General features: G+C 45.5%; 1 protein-coding gene across 2 annotated transcripts in view; it reads left to right on the top strand.

Annotated features, from left to right (window-relative positions):
* The window catches only part of SLC16A2 (solute carrier family 16 member 2), a 72,639-nt gene extending 53,288 nt beyond the window's left edge, over window positions 1–19,351 (top strand). The window contains exons 3-7 of one of the 2 annotated variants that reach the window (XM_036226679.1): window positions 8,931–9,075; window positions 11,622–12,072; window positions 12,775–12,918; window positions 15,322–15,550; window positions 17,086–17,773. In XM_036226679.1, the coding sequence (XP_036082572.1) occupies window positions 8,931–9,075; window positions 11,622–12,072; window positions 12,775–12,918; window positions 15,322–15,550; window positions 17,086–17,306 (1,190 nt within the window). In that variant the 3' untranslated portion in view covers window positions 17,307–17,773. Of the gene's footprint in view, window positions 1–8,930; window positions 9,076–11,621; window positions 12,073–12,774; window positions 12,919–15,321; window positions 15,551–17,085 lie in introns of both variants that reach the window. The other variant, XM_016130738.2, reaches the window with a different exon arrangement.
* The last annotated feature ends 799 nt before the right edge of the window (window positions 19,352–20,150 follow it).

The following is a 20,150-nucleotide window of genomic DNA, read 5'->3' on the forward strand; positions in this document are numbered from 1 at the left end:
CAGAAGCCCAGCTGGCTGTGGGTGCCAAGAAGAAAGGAGGGAGTACCTGCTGAATACAGACATTGTGTTCACTTCAGGTATAGGCCTTTTGGGGGCAACTCTCTAGGAGTACTTAATTAACTTGAGGGTAGTGGTTGAGGCTAAAGAGAGCTCTTGGAACCACTGGGTAAAAGCTGTGGATGGTGGGTTTATGCACAGTTCATCCTCAAAGTCCTAGCACTGTGTTGGACAGAACGTTTATTAGTCAGAAATTACGTATTTGTTTAGTACTTAGTGCAGCTGTGAGTTGAAAATAATGCGCTCTGCTTGATGGAAAGTTGTGGGATGCCACGCCTGATTTCGCCAGGTCTGTTTAGAAAGATGACCCTCTACATCTGTGGTTAAAATCTACTTTTTACCCTTCCAAATTCTCCCACATCTCAGCTGCTTCATTAAAATCTCTTTGTCCCATAAGAGTAATATGGGAAACAAAAAACTCCCTAGCTTTGAGTCCAAGGACTTTCAAGAGTTCTAGAAAACGTATACTGATGCCTTGTATTTTCCAAAAAAGAAAACTGAGTGCAAGAAAGGTAAGGTAAACGGTAAACAATAGCACTCATTGACCATCAACATGGTTATAGTTATCATCGTTATGACTTTTGGTTCTTTTTTTTTTAAATATAGTCAACCCTCAATTATTTTTCTCCTACTAAATTTCCTGATAATTTTTCCCACTAGCAATCCTTAAAATACTTTGTCTTATATCATGCTATTCTTCTTCAGTCATTAATCTAGCTGTTAGGTTACCTTACTTTCCCTTAATATAGTAAATTTTCTTTTACTTGGAATTTTTGACTTCTCTGAAAATCTTTAAATCAAAATTTTTACCCTGGTCTTGAACCATGAAATTGATGTATTGTATTGCCGTATCTTAAAAAAAGTGTTTCTCTGTTCTACTGTAAGATCCTTAAAGGCAAGGACTATATGTCACTTCTTTAGCATATTCAATGCCTGTGGGATAGCCGTTTGTCTGTGCCAGCAAGGATGTTAAATAATGTTAAATAACTGTTAAATGAATATCACATCTAGATGGCTCATTTTAAAAAATATATGTTTAGGCCGACACCATCTTTGGATCAGCCCAGCTGTCACTCTGCTACAATAAACCTTGCTTAACCTCTAATAATATATATATATGCATATATATATTTATATTAAAAAAACTATATTAAGGTACTTTTTCCTATTCCCACCATGAAGTATGGCTAAAAACACTGGACGTTATGTATAAAACAAACATAAGAAAGCTGAAGGGTGGAGAGAAAAATGCCAATGGGCTCAGGATCTCCGGACCCAAGCAACAACGCAGCAGTGAATTACCTGGGTTTCCTTTTTGCCTCATATTTCTTAGACCTGGAGCTGAAGAAACCATCAGTCCAGAAATGCCAACAGAAACAGACAAAATAAGCCCCAAGAAAAGCCTGATTTCTCTAGCCTTAAAACCAGGAAAGGGGTGGCCTAGCAAGATAGAAAACTTTGAGACAGTAACTGCTCTACTCTGGCCAAATTCCATGGGGAAAAATGCATTCCATCTGACCTTTACCAGCAAAGGCCTACTGGGGATCCTACACTCACCCAGCTGTAACGAGATTCCTCAATCGCCTCCCCTGCTAAGGTAATGTTGGACAAAACTGAGTAGGGAGCCAGGAATTTCATCTTTGCCAGACTGTAACCTCCAACTTTTCTCTCATTCCTGGAGAGGTGCCAAGGTGGTGTCAATGAAGGTCAAGCAGAAAACTAGGTCTTTCGCCATCGTTCTGTATAGTATCAGTTGGAGCCATGTGAGAACTATTAATAAGAGACCCTTAGCACTCCCAGCAAGGAAGGAATCAGAGGAAGCCCATTGGAAATCTTGAACATCAACAGCAACAAGGTACCCATCCTCCCCAGGGTGTCGATGGAAACTAAGCAGGGAACATGGACTTCCGCTCCCACCTCTTCCACCCATAATGAGGTGGGTACCTTGCTGGCACCAAGCCACCTCATAACATAATATGCAAAATGCCTGGGATACAATAGAAAACCACTTGCCACATCAAAGACTAGGAGAATCTCAACTTCAATGTGAACAGACAGTCAACTGACACCGACACTAAAATAACACAGATGTTGGAAGTGTTTGATGAGGATTTTAAAGCGGCCGCCATAAAAATTCCTCAGTGAGCAATTACAATTATGCTTGAAACAAAGGAAAAAATACCAAGTCTCAGCAAATAAATACATGGTATAAAGAAGAAACAAATGGAAGTTTTAGAACTAAAAGTTATGACTGAAATCATCATCATCATCATCATCATCATCATCACTTTACTTTATAAAACAAATAGAAATTATCCAATCTGAACAACAGAGAGAAAATAAATTGAAAAAAGAAAAGAACAGAGCCTCAGGGAACTGTGGGGGCCATAACAAGAGATGTTCCATTCCTTTCATCAAAGGAGTCTTGGGTGGAGAGGAGAAGGGAGGAGCTGAAAAAGTACTCAAAGAAATAATAGCTGAAAAATTCACAGATTTGGCAAAAGACAAACCTACAATATCAAGAAGTGGGGTGAACCTCAAAGAAATGTCAAAACACATCATAATCAAACTTCTGAAATCTAAACACACACACACAGAAAATAATCTTGAAAACAGTGAGAGAGAAATACACCTTAACTAAAGGGAAAAACCAATGACAGTGGATTTCTCATCAGAAGAAAGAACATTTTTCAAGTTCTAAAAGAAAATCATCGACCCAGAATTGACAGTGACAGTGCCCTACAGGAAAGAAGGGGAAATCTTGAAATCCTCGGAAGAAGGAAAACTAAGAGAATTTGTCAACATCAGACCTACCCCAAAAGAGCAGCCAAAGGAGGTTCTCTAAACAGGAAGAGACAGCAATAAAAGAAATTTTGGAACATCAAGAAGGAAGAAAGAACAATGAAAAGAGTAAAATTATGGGTACATGCAATAGATTTTCCTTCTTCTCTTGTGTATTCTAAATTATATTTAACATTTGGAGCAAAAATATAATAATTCCTGGTGTGGTTATCAATGTACATAGAGGAAATATTTAAACAATTGTATCGTATTATAAATGTGGAGTGGGTGAAGGAAAATAGAGGTTAGGTTTTTACACTCAAACTGGTGAAATGTCAACATCGGTGAACTGTGACAAGTTCTACACATGTAATGTAATAGCTAGAGCGACCACTAAAAAAGGTATACCAAGGGTACACTGAAAAAAACTATAAATAAACCAAAATGGAATTCTAGAAATTGTTCAATGAAATGGCAGGCAGGGAAAGGGAAATAGAAAGAGGAGAAAACAGAAGAAACGGGAAACAAACAAAAAATGACCATAACACATCCATGATTATGCTCATTGCAAATGGTCAAAATCCATAAATTAAAAGCCAGAGATTGGGAGACTTCCAGTCAGGATGGCAGAGTAGGTAAACACTGTGCTCACCTCCACCCATGACCACGTCAACATGAAAAGTAAATTACAGAGCAATCAACTACCTTTGAGAATCACCTGAAGGCAAGCTAAACAGAACTTCTATAACTAAGTATATAAAGAAAGCACCTTAAGACCGGTAGGAAGGGCAGCGATGCTGAATGGGCCGGCCCCACACCCACGTGCCGTGGTTTGAATCGGGAGGGATATCACGGCTGCAGAGGTCCCAGCCCCACGCCGGGCTCCCCGGGCTCCCCGGCTTGGAGCACCAGTGCTGGGAAGAGGAGTTCCCACAATAGCTGGCTGTGAAAATCAGCGGGGACTCTGACCAGGTGAGATGGAGGGCAGCTGTAGACCCAGGCATTCTCTTAAAGAGCCCAAGCACAGAATCACTCACCAATACTTGCCGTAAGCTCCAGAGAAGGGGCGACAGCTCAAAAAGTGCCAGAGACATACCAAGAAGAACTGAGTGGTCCGGCTTCACAGCTACGGCCGGAGATGCAGCTCTCACTGGGACTAAAATGCAGGCAGGTGTCATCATTCCTTTGTTGAGTCCGCCATTCCACACAACCAGCAGGTACAGGTGGGTGCACAATTTGAGTCCCTATTAGCCTAGCTAATACAGCTCATGTGCTACTCTAATAATTCCCTGAGACCGCACTCAATTCACTCAAACAGCACTAACTTCTTTAGGAGGCAAATCGACACAAGTAGCTGGACTTGGCCCATGCCGTGGATTTTCCTAAAGTCTCTGAAAGGTCCACAAACCTCCAAACAAGCAGAGGCTGGCCTCGGCGCACCCTTTGCCTCTTGCTAAGCAACCCCAAGCCCAGCGCTAGTGGCGAACTTCTGTGGATCACTATGTAGCTCCAACCTTGTGGCCCCAGGTGGGGCACAGGCAGCAGCCGATCTTGGCTTGCAGTAGACCCCCTCCCAAAAGGCCCCAGGACCAACATACCTGGTAGCCAGCTTCAGACCACACCAGAGCACCACCCACCCACCTCCACAAACAATACACCCAGAAGACGGATTCAGCGGGCACCAGAGCCCCACTAAATCCTGCTCTGCAGGGTCAGGCCCTGCACAACGGCTCCTCCACTGTAGTCATGGCCAGACCTCACAGCTAGTCGGCCCAAGGGTCAACCCCTCCCTTTGGTTTGCCAACAGCAACCAAGTCTCCATTACAACAGAAAGGCACAACCTGGCTCAGATGGCCAGAAAGACTCTACCAAGACCAAGAAACATAGCAGAAGAAAGAAAAGATAAAAATATGAATAAAATACAATAATTACATGTCTATCAATCAACAATTACTTTAAAGGTAAATATGTTAAATACTCCAATCAAAACATAAATGAATAAAGAAGTGGTGCATATATACAACGGAATATTACTTGGCCAAAAAAAGAATGAAATCTCACCATTTGCAAAAACATGGATGGACCTAGAGGATATCGTACTGAGTGAAAGTCAAATACCATATGATCTCACTTATATGTGGAATCTAAAAACAAAAGAAAACAAAAACAGACTCATAGATGCAGAGACCAAAGGGACAGTGACCAGAAAGGAGGAGGTGTACGGGGGGTGAAAATGGGAAGTGGAATATAGTGAATAATATTGTGATCAAAGTTTGCACAGTGACAGATGCTTACTAGAATTAGTTGGGGGATCACACTGTAAGATACAAAAATGTCTAATTGCTATATCGTATACTTAAAACTAATATAAGCAATAAAATATTGTATACTAACTATAATTAAATTTTTTTAAAATTAAGAAATGAACTTAAAATGAATCATAAATATAAAATACAAAAGTATAATTCTTCTAGACAATAACAGGAGAAAGCCTAGATGACCTTGGGTATAGTGATGATTTTTTAGACACAACAAAAGCATGATTCATAAAGAAATCATTGATAAGCTAAACATTAAAAATTAAAAACTTCTCTGCAAAAGACAATGTCAAAAGAATGAGAAGCCACAGACTGGTAGAAAATATTTGCAAAAGACATATCTGATAAAGGACTATTATCCAAAATATACAAAGAACTCTTAAAAATGAATAATAAGGAAATAAACAACACTTTTAAAATATAGGCCAAAGACCTTAACAGATACCTCATTAATGAAAATATATAGGTGACAAATAAGCATATGAAAAGATACATAACATCGTATGTCATTAGGGGATTGCAAATTAAAATAATGAGATCCCACAACAGACCTATTAGAATGGCCAAAATCCGGAATGCAGACAACACAAAATTCTGGCAAGGATGTGGACAAAAAAGAATTTTCACTAATTGATGATGGGAATGAAGGATGGTACAGCCACTTTGGAAGACAGTTTAGCAGTTTCTTGCAAAACTAAATATACAATTTAGCAATCTTCCTACTTGATATTTAACCAAATGAATTAAAAAACTTATGTCGACGCAAAAATTTGTACATGGATGTTTATAGCAGCTATATTTATATAATTGTCAAAACATGGAAGCAACCAAAATGTCCAATAGGCGAATGGATAAACTGAGGCTCATCTAGACAATTGAATATTATTTGATGCTTAAAAAAAAGAGCTATCAAGCCATGAAAAGACATAGAGAAAACTTGAATGCATATTCCAAAGTGAAAGAAGCCAATCTGAGAAGGCCACATACTGTATGATTCCAACATATGACATTCTGGAAGTTTTTTAGCTTTTAGTTTTACGTTTAAGTCTTTGATCCATTTGCATTAATTGTGTATATGATGTGACTATTGGTGTTTACAAAGCTTTCTTGTACATGTGTTACATCTGATTGTCATTGAAAAAATCTTTGAAGAAAGCACATCAGGAATTTTAATCTCCATTTTACAGATGAGAAGACGGAGGATTAGAGATGTGCTTTGTGACTTGCTCACAATCCCACAGCTAAAAGGTAAATTGTGATGAGAGTTCAGGTCTAGGGAGACCCAGGCCAGTACTTTGGGAGCTCAAGATGGTGCCTCAGCAAAGCAAATTTTCCCAGTGGGGATCTAAACAACCTTTTAGGCACTGAGGTAAGAGAAAGAATCAGGCAGCGCGATAGCCCTGACCATACTTGGACTGCGCTCCTCTGACCCACTTGAAGAAAATGTTTAGAGGAGAGCTCTGAAAGTAATAGAAAGTTAGAATTTTATGCTAAGAGAGGAACTAAGTGAAAGGAACTAAGATTATTTGGCCCAGAAGAGAGAGGTACAACATGTAACTTGAGAACAGCCTTCAAACAAACAAACAAACAAAACTCCTTGGCTATCTTTCTGATGGCTGAGTAAGGAGAAATGGACTAGAATAATATAAGTAAAAGGACAAAATTTTTTCCTTCCTGGTGAGAGGATTGTTACAGACACTTAAGAGCTTCTATAAACAAAAGGAACTCTTTTTGTTTGAGTTTGGAGCCAGAGATTTGTCCAACATGGGCTCTGATGACCCCAATGTTTGAATCCCATTTTATATGTAGCCTCTGCTCGCAGAGCTTCAGTGATGGGAAACTTCATTCATCTCAGTAGAAGATATAATACAATGAACTTTGGACTAGGAATAAGGAAAGTTGGGTTTGAGTAAGTCTCTTCACATTTTGGGGCCTGTTTTTTTTTTTTTTACCAGTAAAATGTTAGTGGAAAGATATCTTTGTTTTAGTTTCTGTTGGTTTAACTGCTGTAACAAATGGCCCTCAAAAAATCAGTGGCTTTCTTCAATAAATAGTGCTGAGAAAATGGGAAAGCCATTTCATTCATGCAAAAGAATGAAACTAGACTGCTATCTATCACTATACAGCAAAAGTAAATCAAATGGATCAGAGACCTAAATATAAGACCTGAAATAATAAATTGCTTGGAAGAAAACGTAAGTACCAAACTCATGGACCTCAGATGTAGAGGATTTTATGAATCTGACCTCAAAGGCAAGAGAAGTAAAAGAAAAATAAATAAACGAATGGGGCTATATCAAACTAAGAAGCTTCTGCACAGCAAAAGAAACCGTCAACAAACAAAAATGCGACCATCTGAATGGGAGAAGATATTTGCAAGCAACGCGTCTGATAAGGACCTAATACCTAAAATATACAAAGAACTCATACATAACTCAATAACGACAACAACAAAACACAATTCAATTAAAAAATGGACATAGGACCTGAACAGACGCTTCTCCTAAGAAGACATACAAATGGCCGAGAGACGTATGAAGATGCTCAGCTTTACTAGCTATCAGGGAAATGCAAATCAAAACCACAATGAGATACCACCTCACACCTGTCAGAATAGCTATAATCAACAGGACAAGTAATAACCAATGTTGGAGAGGATGCGGAGAAATAGGAACCCTCACACACTGCAGGCGGGACTGCAAATTGGCACAGCCACTATGGAAAACAGTATGGAGGGTCCTCAAAAAACTAAGAATTGGTCTATCATATGATCCAGCAATCCCTCTACTGGGTATTTACCCCAAAGACTTGAAAACTCATATCCAAAAAGATATTTGCTCATCGATGTTCATAGCAGCATTATTCACAGTGGCCAGGACATGGAAGCAACCGAAGTGTCCTACGATAGATGATTGGCTAAAGAAGCTGTGGTACATATATACAATGGACTATGACTCAGCCATAAGAGGAGATGAAATACTGCCACTTGTGACAACATGGATGGACCTCGAGATAATCATGCCGAGCGAAATAAGGCAGACAGAAAAAGTTGAAAACCATGTGATTCATTCGTATGTGGGATATAAAACTGAAAGTAGCAGGCAAAGATGACAAAGAAACAGAGACCCGTAGACATGGAGAGTGGCTTAGTGTTTACCAGAGGAAGGGGGCGTAGGCAGGTAGGGGTAAAATGGTTAAATATTTGATGATGGAAACAAATTTAACTTTGGGTGGTTAACACACAGTGCAATCTACACACACATGACGTGTTATCGAATTGTACACTTGAAACCTATTTGATTTTATTAACCAATGTCGCCCCAGTAATTTTAATTAAAAAATTCAGTGTCTTAAAGGACAAGAAGTTTATTTCTTATGTAACACTCAGGGAAGGGGTTCCACACATCTCCAGATAACTACATGGAGCGAAGTTCTACCCTGCCTCTCACGTGTTCATGCCAAACTGCCAAAGAGGCTGAAGAATGTAGGTCAGTTGAGTGGTGGCCAAACCAGGCTTTATCATTGACCTCATCTTCAAAGGACCCCTGTCTCAGCTCTGAAGTTCTGGGTTTACTTATGAGCTAGACTCCTGGTTCTCGCATTGCCCTGCTACAGGCACTCTGAGAATTGCCTACCTTCTCTGACTATCAGGGAGTAGCTGGCCGGCAGTGCAGGCCAATGCGATGCCCCCTGTGAGAGGCCAGAGAAAGACACCAGCTACCCCAGCAGATGCCACATTAAGCAAAGGTATCTTTGTGTTTGTCTCCTCTGCAGCGTGGGTAGGAGCGCTCTCAATGGGCATGATCTTCTTCTGTTCTCCCATTGTGAGTATATTCACTGATCATTTGGGCTGCCGAATCACAGCAACTGCTGGGGCCGCCATTGCTTTCGTCGGCCTCCATACCAGCTCTTTCACCAGGTAAGGCTAGGTGTCTCTCACTCCATGCGGCCCCTTCCATGTAGGGTTCACAAAGACCCTGGTCCCGGTTTTGGCCTCAATTTCTGTATCTGTAACATGAGGGAATTAGAGCGGATGGTCTTTTCAGTCCTCTTTCAGGAAGCAGCTTTTAGAGCGAGTGCGTGTGGATCCTAACCATTATGGGATTCCAGGGGGAACCTTCTGATGAAAAAGGGGTCAGCTGAGGCCAAGGCTGTTTAGCATTTCTGGATCCTTTCCAGATATTTCTGGCTGCCAACATATGGACTGGCACAGATAAAGGTTCATATCTTGGGCAGGAGAAAGGATGTTCAGCAGCCTCACCCCCTTGGGTACAGACTCAGCACCCAACCTCCCAGCTAGGCCTAAGCCGAAGTCAAACTGTGTCCATCGGTCCTACTGGCAGAACTCGGAAGTATCCATGACAGACTTTCTGCCAAAGATACTTTGGAAGTTGTAGTCCCTCCTTCTTCCAATCCGCCCAGGCTGCTGTACGACAATGGTTATATTCCGTAGGCCTAAGTTTCCACTGCCATTAGAGAATGATAATTGTGTCCGGCCACAAGCGGGCCCCGTGAAGATGAGTCAGCTTCCTTTGTGACTTGAGCATTCCTGGCTGCCTAGCCTACCCTCCAGCGGAGGCTGCATCTATCCTGCAATGGTTTCTTGGCTTGGTCCCATCCAATTGAGACAGAGGAGGGGGAAGCCATGGCCTGCCTAGACCCTGCTCGGCCCTCTCGGGGCAGCAGCTGCAAACCGTTTCAGGACCCCTCTAATTGTTGTGGCCTCATTTGCCCCTGTGGGAAGGTGCTGGGCCTCAGAAGCAGCTCCAGTCTCCACACTGCACAACAGAGGTCTGTTTTTTAAGGCCGAGCAGAGCAAAGTATAAACAAATTAGCAACATACGGATCCCATTTCCCTTCCAATCTGCATGAGCTCAGTTATAGGACGGGAAGGAGCTCAGATGTGTTTTCTTCTTTAGGTACATTGGAGTAGGCGTTCTGTTCTGCAGGCACCAAGCTCCTCCCCTACCCCTTTCCCTTTTGTGTAAGAACATTTTCGGAGCCAAGAAATTTTCTGGATGGCTTCACATCCAGTGAAAAAATATGGTTCTGCTTGTGGCTGGAGCTCCAAGTCATCCTTCCTATTGTCTGAATTTCTTTGGATGGCAATCTTACTTAGGGTCTTCTTGCCTTGGGGTCTGGCTAGAAATATATCCACCACATAGCACCCTGAACTGAACCCCAAGCTTTGCCTCTACCGGAGCCCTCCCTGAAGGTCTAACTCCTGTCCTTTACACAATGCCCTCAGCTCGGGCCCCAAGGAGTCTGACAGAAGAGGAACAGTTGGCTTAGCTATGTGTTCTAGTAGGGCATCCCTTTTGAAATCAAAACCCTTGTCCATATCCAGTGAGTGCCCAGCAGCGAGAAAGCCATAGTGATGATAACTGCCTCAGAATCATGCACACTAGCACCACATCTCTGTAGCATGGGCCCAGTCCTGTAGCATGAGGGCTGGGTCTTTCCATGGGGTGTAACTGCCTGAACATGGAAAGTGTTAGGTAATTAACTGGGCAGATAAAAACTATTGCGAAATATGTAGAGGCTTCAAAAAGAAAACAAAATTCTTGACTAGGTTGTGGCAATATTGTCTGGGGGCACATGGCTGGCCAAGCTAACCTTCCGATGGCCTTTTCCCTGCTGACATTTGGCTTCCATTATAGAGACTTGTGACCACAGCAGTACCTAAGAGTTTCAAGCCAGAACCTGTCTTACTTAGCCAGACACACAGCTTCTTTGAGGCTCCACTTCCTGTCGAGCAGTCAGGCTATGTTGACAAGCTAATCCATACCACGTCTATTAACAGGACACAGGCTCTGGAGCTTAAAGGGATTTTATATTTTATGATCCACAAGGAGACCACATAAAGGGTTTTGGGATATTCAGAACTCAGGCAGGGTTGTGGGGGTGGGGGCACCTGGGTCAGGAGGCTACCAGCCATTCTCTGAATTATTAAGGGTCCTGACCACGGAGAAAGGCATTGAGGAGTCCTAAAGAGGATCTCAACCATCCAGCCTTGCAGACTTGTGTTGTAATTTGGGGTAAGGCTTTGACTACACACCTACCCATGCTGTTTATGTAAGCAGTAGGTGAAACCGTTCTCTCTAAGTCATTGCCTAACTCCTTGTAGCCCATCATCCAGCCTTTCTAAAAGTGGTTATGGCTTTCTTTTGAACAATCCTGTCTGATGGTTTGCTGTGATGCATTCAAACTACAGTCACACAGACCTTGAGTCAAGTCCAAGCTTTGCTGATCCCCTTGGGTAAATTACTTTACTTCTCTGAGCCTGTCACTCCATCTGCAAAGTGGGGATCAGAAGGTGCTGTTCCTTGTCTGTTCTGAGGGTCAGTGGTAAGTGGGCCTGTGGGCTAATGATGGGGGGATTCAGGTCTCGGGAGGGTGGAGGGAGGAAGACAGGCGGATTGCTGGTCAGGCTGCTGAGGATAGCTCTTGGTGTCTCTCCCACAGCTCGCTAAGCCTGCGTTACTTCACCTATGGGATTCTCTTTGGTGGTGGCTGTTCCTTCGCCTTTCAGCCATCTCTCGTCATCCTGGGCCACTACTTCCAACGCCGCCTGGGTCTGGCCAATGGTGTAGTATCTGCTGGGAGTAGCATCTTCTCCATATCCTTCCCCCTTCTCATCAAAACACTGGGGGCTAAGATAAAGCTCGCCCAAACCTTCCAGGTGCTGAGTACCTTCATGTTTATTCTTACGCTGCTTTCACTCACCTACCGGCCCCTCCTGCCCAGCTCCCAGGACACCCCAAGCAAGAGAGGTGTCCACACCGTGTGCCAACGCTTTCTGGTTCAACTCAGGAAATACTTCAACATGCGAGTGTTCCGCCAACGTACCTACCGCATCTGGGCCTTTGGGATTGCTGCTGCTGCCCTTGGCTACTTCGTTCCCTATGTACACCTGGTGAGGAATACCAGGGTGGACCCAGGCGGGGTCCACCCTACCTGGCTCCAAGCATCTGTCCTTAACCTGCCTGAAGTCCAAAGAGTAGGGGCGGAGGATGCTGAAAGGGCAGAACTGGGACCTTTGGGAAAAGAGACAAATCAGTAGTTGGAGAGACTCAGAGTGAGAAAGAGTTGAGGGAAGACCTCAGAGGGAAATGGGGGGCATTCCTTAGGGGAAGGCCTAAGGTCTCTCCCACTGGTAAGTGTAGATGGGTTTCCGGGAGAAGATAAGCATCACCAGGATGCAGGAGACTGGTCCAGGTTACCCCAGGATGGCGTTTTCTAAAAGCGTGTTCTATGGAATGCTGCTCTTGTGGTCCAATGATCTCTTGAGCTTCATATTGTGCAGCAATCTTTTAATGGCAGAACTATTGGGTTTTCTCAGTTGTTATGGCTGCATTCTGTCCTTCCAGGGCTTGGAGGAGGATTGGATACACCCACTCACCTCGGCTGTTGTTCAGAAGCCCAGAATTGAGAGCCAAGGGATATGCAGCCTTTTAAGCTCTTAGAAGCAGCCAGAGAGCTCTTCTCCAAGCTAAGGCTATGTGGGAGAGGGCTGCAGGGAGGAAGTTCTTGCTGTGGTCTGGATATGCCAACAGTTAACCAGTCAGCCTCTCTTCTTTCTCCTGTCCTGGGGGGGGGCTGCTGCTCTGCTTTCCAGATGAAGTATGTGGAAGAGGAATTCTTGGAAATCAAGCAGACCTGGGTCCTCTTGGTGTGTATTGGGGCTACCTCAGGCATCGGGCGCTTCGTGTCAGGCCGCATCAGTGACTCCATTCCTGGACTTAAGAAGATCTATTTGCAGGTGAGTATTCCCACCCTGTCCGCTGCAAGGAGAAACAGCCTACCGCAGATGCTGGGTTACCCCCGCCCTTTGGGATAGAGAGGTAGGGTGTGTCACTGCTGTGCCTGGGCCCTAGATCTGACACCAGCTTGTTGTGCAACATGGGAAAGTCAATAAAATTCTTCGAGCCTCAGTGTCCCTTGCTTTCAAATTAAGACAATCATCCTTGTTCTGCCTCTTTCATCAAGATGGAGTGAGGATCCAGTGAGAGCAGCATAAATGCAAACTCTAAGAACATTCTCAGAGAAAGTTTTAATTAATAATGGCTCTCCCATCTGAAAGAGGAAAAGGAATGCCAGGAGTTAGGTGCTGCCCCCCGGGGGAACTGATCTCTCTCCTCTAGTCCCAGGCCTAGGTCCATCACTTCTTATACTTTCAGAGCTACTTGTGAGCACTGGCTGTCAGAGGTCATCATCTTGATGTATACGAAGTGCCACATAAGTCAAATCATTTCCCTTCCCTAGGCCTCACTCTCCTCATTTGTGCAATGAGAATAATCCTTGATCTTACTATCTCACCTCACAGGTGAGGACTGAAAGAAATTTGGGTGTGGCCAGGTTTTAGGAAGTAAAAAAAACATGTTAAAGGCATGCAAGGTTTTAATCCTTCTGACGGTGACACAGGTAGCCTCATGTGGGCAGTAGCAACAAGGATGCTAAAGAGAGCACTTTCTGTATGAACTGGCTTCTGGTCTGGCTTGAATACAGACTACTGCTCAAGCTCTCTGTCTTTATCTACCTGGCAGCAATATTGCCTTTCTGGCCTGACTTGTGTTTTCTTACTCCTGTAGCTGGGTTTACCAGAAGGTTCCCAAATGTGGAACCCTATGGAGGGGTCGCAGCAGTCCCAGAAAACACGTGGTCACAAATAATCCATTAGGAAGGTGGTTGAATTCTCGCTTTCCTGGGTGAAGCCCTCAAATCACTTCCAAGGAGCCCTAACCACACTCACAACAAGGATTTCTCTAACAGTCCCAAGTATTTTCCTAAATACTCTCAGATGTCTTGGACAAGGATATGATTAAAATTTCCTGTTGTGTTTAACTCTATTAGGTTTGCAAGACCTGGTGAACCTGCTCCGTCAGAGCTAGGGGTTCCCTTATGGTTCATTCTGTCTAACGTCTTGAAACAGGAAATGAGATGGTAGTGGCAGAGCTCAATTCCTCTGTAACGCTCTTCTCATATTCTACTTTACCCTGAGCGATGGAAGGCAGAGCCAAGACCCAGAGATGATAAGTGTCTTGACCAAAGTCAAAGCAAAAGCCTGTAATTGGTATAAACAAATTATGAAATTATGAATTCCTGTGCAAATATAAGCAATTGCTTTATCTGGGTGGATTTTTACAAAGGTCATTGTCAGTACCTTTTGGCATCTTGGGGCTGCTGATCCTGACAGGAAAGACCCACAGGGGTGGCATGTGGAAGAGTCTGCGAAAGCCACAATACTCTCATGTAAAAAATGAGGAACTGAGGGCCAGAGAGGTAAAGTGAGTTGTCCAAAATCATCTTGCTGGTAAGTACCTCAGGCTGCAAACACAAGACAATGGATGAACTTCTTTGGCTCCCTTTCTTCCTGGGTTCAGGCCTGGAAGAGGAAAGGAGTGTGTACATAGCCTCAGGTTCTAAAGAGCCACCCACTAGGCCCTGCGCTTCCCACTCTTGAAGAAGACAGGCACATGTGTCTGGTGTGAAGCCTCTGTTGGAAAGGAAATGGTGACAGCCTGCAGGACAGCCTCAGTTCGGGCCAATTCTTAGTTCAAGTAGAGATTTTTAATTTCTAAGCCTTGGCCGGTTCTCATGGAGGATGTTAAGAGGCAGCTAGATACAAGAGGTAGTAATTAAAGCTGATTAAAATCAGTTAATGGTGTCCTTTGTGTTATGTACTAGCATTAACTCTTAATTGCCATCCATTATGGCTTGGCTGCTGCTAGGTATGTCTGGTTTTATCTCACAGTATCTACGAATCTCCTAGAGAAGCAGCTGGGTGTCCAGGTTCTTATTCCTAGACCCCGCCTGACTCTCTCCAAACAGCCAGAGCAAAGGGCAAAAGTCCTCAATAAGGACATTTCCTCAGTTGGCACAGCTGTCACATTTTTTTATCCTCTCGAAAAACCAACTGATCGACCTAACAAACCTACTGCGAGCAACGACAGCCTCACCGTTAAATAGGAGCACTCTTAAAGACTTTGAATCCTTCAATGTAGGACTCAGAAGGGGCTGTGTAGCCCAACTGTCCTCTCTGCTGACATCCCACTGCCCCATTTTGTGAATGGTAGGAATGAGACCCTAAAAAAGGCGGGGCGATTTGCCATGTGGTCTTGACTGAAAAGCATAACATGACTAACTCAAGCCCTTGCTCCTCTAGGTCATCTCCTTCCTGCTCTTGGGCCTGATGTCCATGATGATCCCCCTGTGCCGGGGCTTCGGGGGCCTCATCGTCGTCTGCCTCTTCCTGGGCCTGTGCGATGGCTTCTTCATTACCATCATGGCCCCCATCGCATTTGAACTGGTGGGCCCAATGCAAGCGTCTCAGGCCATTGGCTACCTCCTGGGCATGATGGCCCTGCCGATGATTGCTGGGCCTCCCATTGCAGGTGAGACTGATGTTACAGGGGAGCCGTGAGCAGGGGAGCCCTGTCTTTCCCGGGCCCTGGGTCTCCTGAGCACCTGCACTCTAACTCCCCTTTCCTCGCATTCTCTGATAAGCGACCTTGCCAGAGTATGTGAAACCCCTGACTACTCACTATTGGTGAAAGAGACTAAGCACAGTATATGCACCTGGACTCATTTTGGGGAATGCGCTTTTCATGGTTTACATATCTGTTTCAGTGGAGTTTTGCTGCAGACAGCATAGCTGAGTCCAAGAGGGTAGAGCCAGAAATGGGTTTGACCATTCTTATTGACCCAGTATTCTTTCTCTTCACAGGCAAGTAATTATGTGCAAGGTACTTGGGCAGGAAGAAAAGAGAAAGTGGGTTTTATCAAGACTTACAGACATCCACCTCCTCCTCTACTGGCTTCGGGACTGAGTCTGTGGTAGAGATTTGGTTGAGATGCGTCCCGCGACTGGGAGCGCAGGCAGCAGGCATAGCGTTGGCTTCTGTCTTTCAGCGCTCCCAGTTTCTCTCCCTGCTCTCTAAGAAGGGTATTGTTAGTGCCCCACGGAACATTAGAAACAGTGTTCCCTGGAAAATCGATGAGAAGAGAACTTCGTCTCCTTTCTTTAGGGTTTATTGCAAATATTATTTCATGGGCTACCCTCTCCTAGGCTGGCCAACTGGGCTAACTCAACAAATATTCCTCGAACAGCGATTCTGTGCAAGGTGTTATGAGGTCACTTACCATGCTCTGTGACAGTGGCAAAAGCTGCCACTCAGGCCCTCATGCCACAGCCACACCGTTCACTGGGGGACGGTAGCCTCTACTCAGCCCCTGATCCCAGAGGTAGATCCCCGAATCACATTTCTTGCCAGTTTGCTTACCTCCCAGGCAGCCCAAGAGCCTGCTTGCCTTTCCTCAGTACTGTTTCTGGGCCCATTCTTACTACGAGGTACCTCACATTAACTCCTGGAGGTGAGCAGGGCAGGCCTTGCATTCCACGCCTAACACATCCATGGCCTTTGCAACTTTGAGGAACCTAGAGCGGCCAACCGTATCTGTAACCACAGCGGAGGGTACACATACAGCCTCTTCTTAGGGCAAATGGGAACTTCAGAAAAAGGGCGAAAGGAACTTGGCCAGATTGTTCTATAGGAATGCTCTAGCCCATGTTAGGGGCAGAAAGGTATATCACTGTAAACCAAGACAAGCCTTGGCCATCTTCTGTGGGGATATTTTAAAATTAGCTTCTCTCCTAATTCCATACCTAGGAGTGACTAGGAGTTAGCTGTAGCTTCAAGAAAGTCACAAATGGAGACCGTCCATAAAAGCTTCATTAGCTGCTTTCATAATTTGCGTTAGCTTCAAGGCAGGAGCCACCTGCCTTTGTAATAGAGGTTTTATTTCTTTCAAGTAGAAATATTTCAATTGACAGGGCTCCTGGGGTCAAGGTAGCGTAGGATAAGACACAGAAAGCACCTTTGGGAGGTAGGGGAAAGCCGAGCTTCATTTTCCTCTCTCGATGTTTCAGGCCTCCTCCGCAACTGTTTCGGGGACTACCACGTGGCCTTCTACTTTGCCGGTGTGCCCCCGATCATCGGGGCTGTAATCCTCTTCTTCGTGCCTCTGATGCATCAAAAGATGTTCAAAAAAGAGCAAAGGGATTCCAGCAAGGACAAAATGTTGACCCCCGACCCAGACTACAATGGGGAGCTGCTGCCGGGCTCCCCCACCCCTGAGGAGCCCATCTAATGCCTCTTTTTTGCCATTGTGTGCTACTCTGTAACCTTTCCCCTTCGCCCCACCCTGCTCAGCATTTACATTTTTGCCACCAGCACACTTGTTCCCAAACCTGTGCACATAGCATTTCAGCCACCTGACATCCCTTTGGAGCCAGAGCTCCAGGTGTTCCAAACTCATGAATCAAATTCTCCCCACAAATGCCTTTAAACTTGCCAGGGTCCCTCTCCTCTCAGGATCTAGGAATGCTTGGAATCAAGCCATGGCCTGTGGAACCTCTCCCTATACTTTGTAACCCCTGGGAGAGGAGGGGGCTGGGACCTCTTGGCTCCAGCTCGTTCGCCACCCAGTAGAAACAACTGCCAGAGGTGCACTACTATGTCCCCCAGGAGCCTGGTGGGAAGACCCAACTGCTGGTGGGAGGTGGGTGCAAGGAAGGGCAAGGAGGTCAAATAACACAAGAAACCTCGTTTAGCCTTCCCAAGAGCTGTGGGTGCTGTTAGTGTACAAGTGTACAGATAGCCCCCTGTCATCTGGCTGGTTAACAGTCTGCCTCCTTCTTCCCTTCCTTTTTGCCCTCTACTTCCTCCTCATTTCTCTTTGCTCTCTATTTCTTTTCATGACTGTCATAGACACATGGGTGCTTAAAGAAAGGAGGGACCAAGAGCTTGGGCCAATCAGCCATACCTCGGCCCAGCCCACCCCTGACACTCATCTCAGGCTGACTTGCATCTCACTTTTTGGCACAAGCTGCTACAATCATAGACTGGAAGAGTAGACTATCACGTAAGGAAAGGGCCTTCAGTACCACTCCCAGACTTTTACAGAGTTCCCAGGCCGGTGCATTAACCTCCAGGAGCTCCGAGCTCTCCATCATTGCATCCACCCGTGAAAATGTGATGCCGTCCCTTTCATGTCAGAAGGCATGGTGGGAAGGGTCGTAGTTATTGACCTGGTAAAATATCAATTCCTCCATCTCTCATTATTCATTACAGGTCAACATTTCCACCTGGGCTAGGCCACAAAAGGGCTTGTTTTAGGGAAAATCTTATTCCCAACTTGGATCCTAAAAAAGTAGAGGCAACAGTTGCACTTAGGGTTAGACAGTTTCTTTTAAGAAGCGGAAACTATCTTAGCCTTTACCAACAAACGTGTCCCTCATGCTGTGCATCCTGGGCCACTCTAAAATAGGTGCCAGTGCTCAAAGAAAGGACACTCTGGGCAACAGCTAGCACAAGTCACCTCACCAAGAGCTCACACTCTCTCCTTGCTCGGCCTCTGTGTCTCTTTCTCCATGATCTGGGTCTTTGTCTGTTGTGTTCCTACTACCCAGACCTTTCCTCATCTTCTTGCCAGGCATCCTTGGTTGTCACTTGGCTGTCACCCCAAGCCAAGGCCATCCCAGGGCCAGGAGGATGAGGTTGTCTCCAAAGGGCGCCAAAGAAGACAACGGTTCCGTTATAAGTAGGCGGCTGGGACGTGGTCGGCCTATGATGGCATCATTCAAGGCCAAAGCGTGAGCCCCCTCCACTGGTCCCAGTCCAGCTCTTATCAAGTTCCCAAATGAAAACTGCTGATCCTTCTCTCTGTGGGTAGGAAGGGGCCTAATCACTAGCATACTGTCAGCTCAGACAGCGGTGCGACAGGACAATCTGGGCCCCGGCAGCCTCGTGAGTCCCAGGAGGGACCGCGGAAAGAGCCGGGGCGGCAGAGCCTCCGCTGCTGTCCCTTACCTAGTCGCTGGGCCTCCTCCGTGGCTCATGGAGCGAAGAGCTCTTAAGAATCAGGCTAAAAAAATCAGGCTACGATCCACTCTTCTCCAGATGACAGAAAGTCGTTTACAGGTCTCCAAACTGCCCTGTCAGGTGTCACATGAGGGGGGAGGGGAGTGTCACATCAGGGGAGAATGTAGCACAGTATTAATATATAGGGTAGGATGCAGCCTCTTACGGATCCACAGTCAAATCTAGGAAAATGAACAAAATTTGGGAGTTTGAGGCCTGGTACATTTAAATCGTCAAAAGGTTTGGAACAAAATAAACAGATGTAAAAATCCAGCTTTGGTATGTATGTTGCCTATGAGGGTGAACTAGCCTTAACCTGAAGCAGGAAGTTTGGCTTCAGAACTGACATCTCGTTTCAAAACAAATTTCTGCCAGGGAGTAACCTTCGCGTCTCCCTGGTGTCCGCGCTGCATTAAACCTAAGTGGAGGAAATTGTGGCTTCCAGATGCAAAGGGCCTACGGCAAATTCACACATTTCATCAGTGACAAAGCAGGTTGAGACCTGCGCTCAGGTCACTGACCCCAAAATGGGAAGATGATGTGGTACGGCCATCTCCAGCAGGGGTTCAGCAGGGACAGCTCCCGCGAAAACGAAATCTGAGCCAAGTCCGACTGTGAGCACAGCCCATGTTTGCATGTTTGCATGATTACCCTCACTCCCAACTGACACACAGTTCTGGCCTTGGAGAGTTGGTCCTACCTAGGCCGTTCCAACTCCAGCAGCCAAGGCGCAAGCAGAGTGCATCTTCCTGTGACCACACACTGGGCAGACAGGGCGAGGAGAGGGGACTGGCTGCCTTTGAAGGGCGGCTTACCACCCAGCTCTTGGCAGCTGGGTCCTGACTCAGCGCTCGCTCACAGCGCCGGGATGCCAGGCTCCTCGCCTCCTCCCATGGAGGACAAGTGCTGCGCCCGCGCCGGGCCGAGGTCGGCTGCCCGCGCGCACGCCCGCTCCGTGCCTGATCGCTCAGCGCCATCGGGTCGTAGAGCGTGGGGACCGAGCTGCGCAATCCCCATGCAGGTCTGACGAGCAGACGCTGCCCTCGGGGGCCTGTCCTGCGCGAGGAGGTCC

This window comes from Rousettus aegyptiacus, unplaced genomic scaffold, assembly GCF_014176215.1.
Source record: "Rousettus aegyptiacus isolate mRouAeg1 unplaced genomic scaffold, mRouAeg1.p scaffold_m13_p_9, whole genome shotgun sequence".
Lineage (NCBI taxonomy): Eukaryota > Metazoa > Chordata > Mammalia > Chiroptera > Pteropodidae > Rousettus > Rousettus aegyptiacus.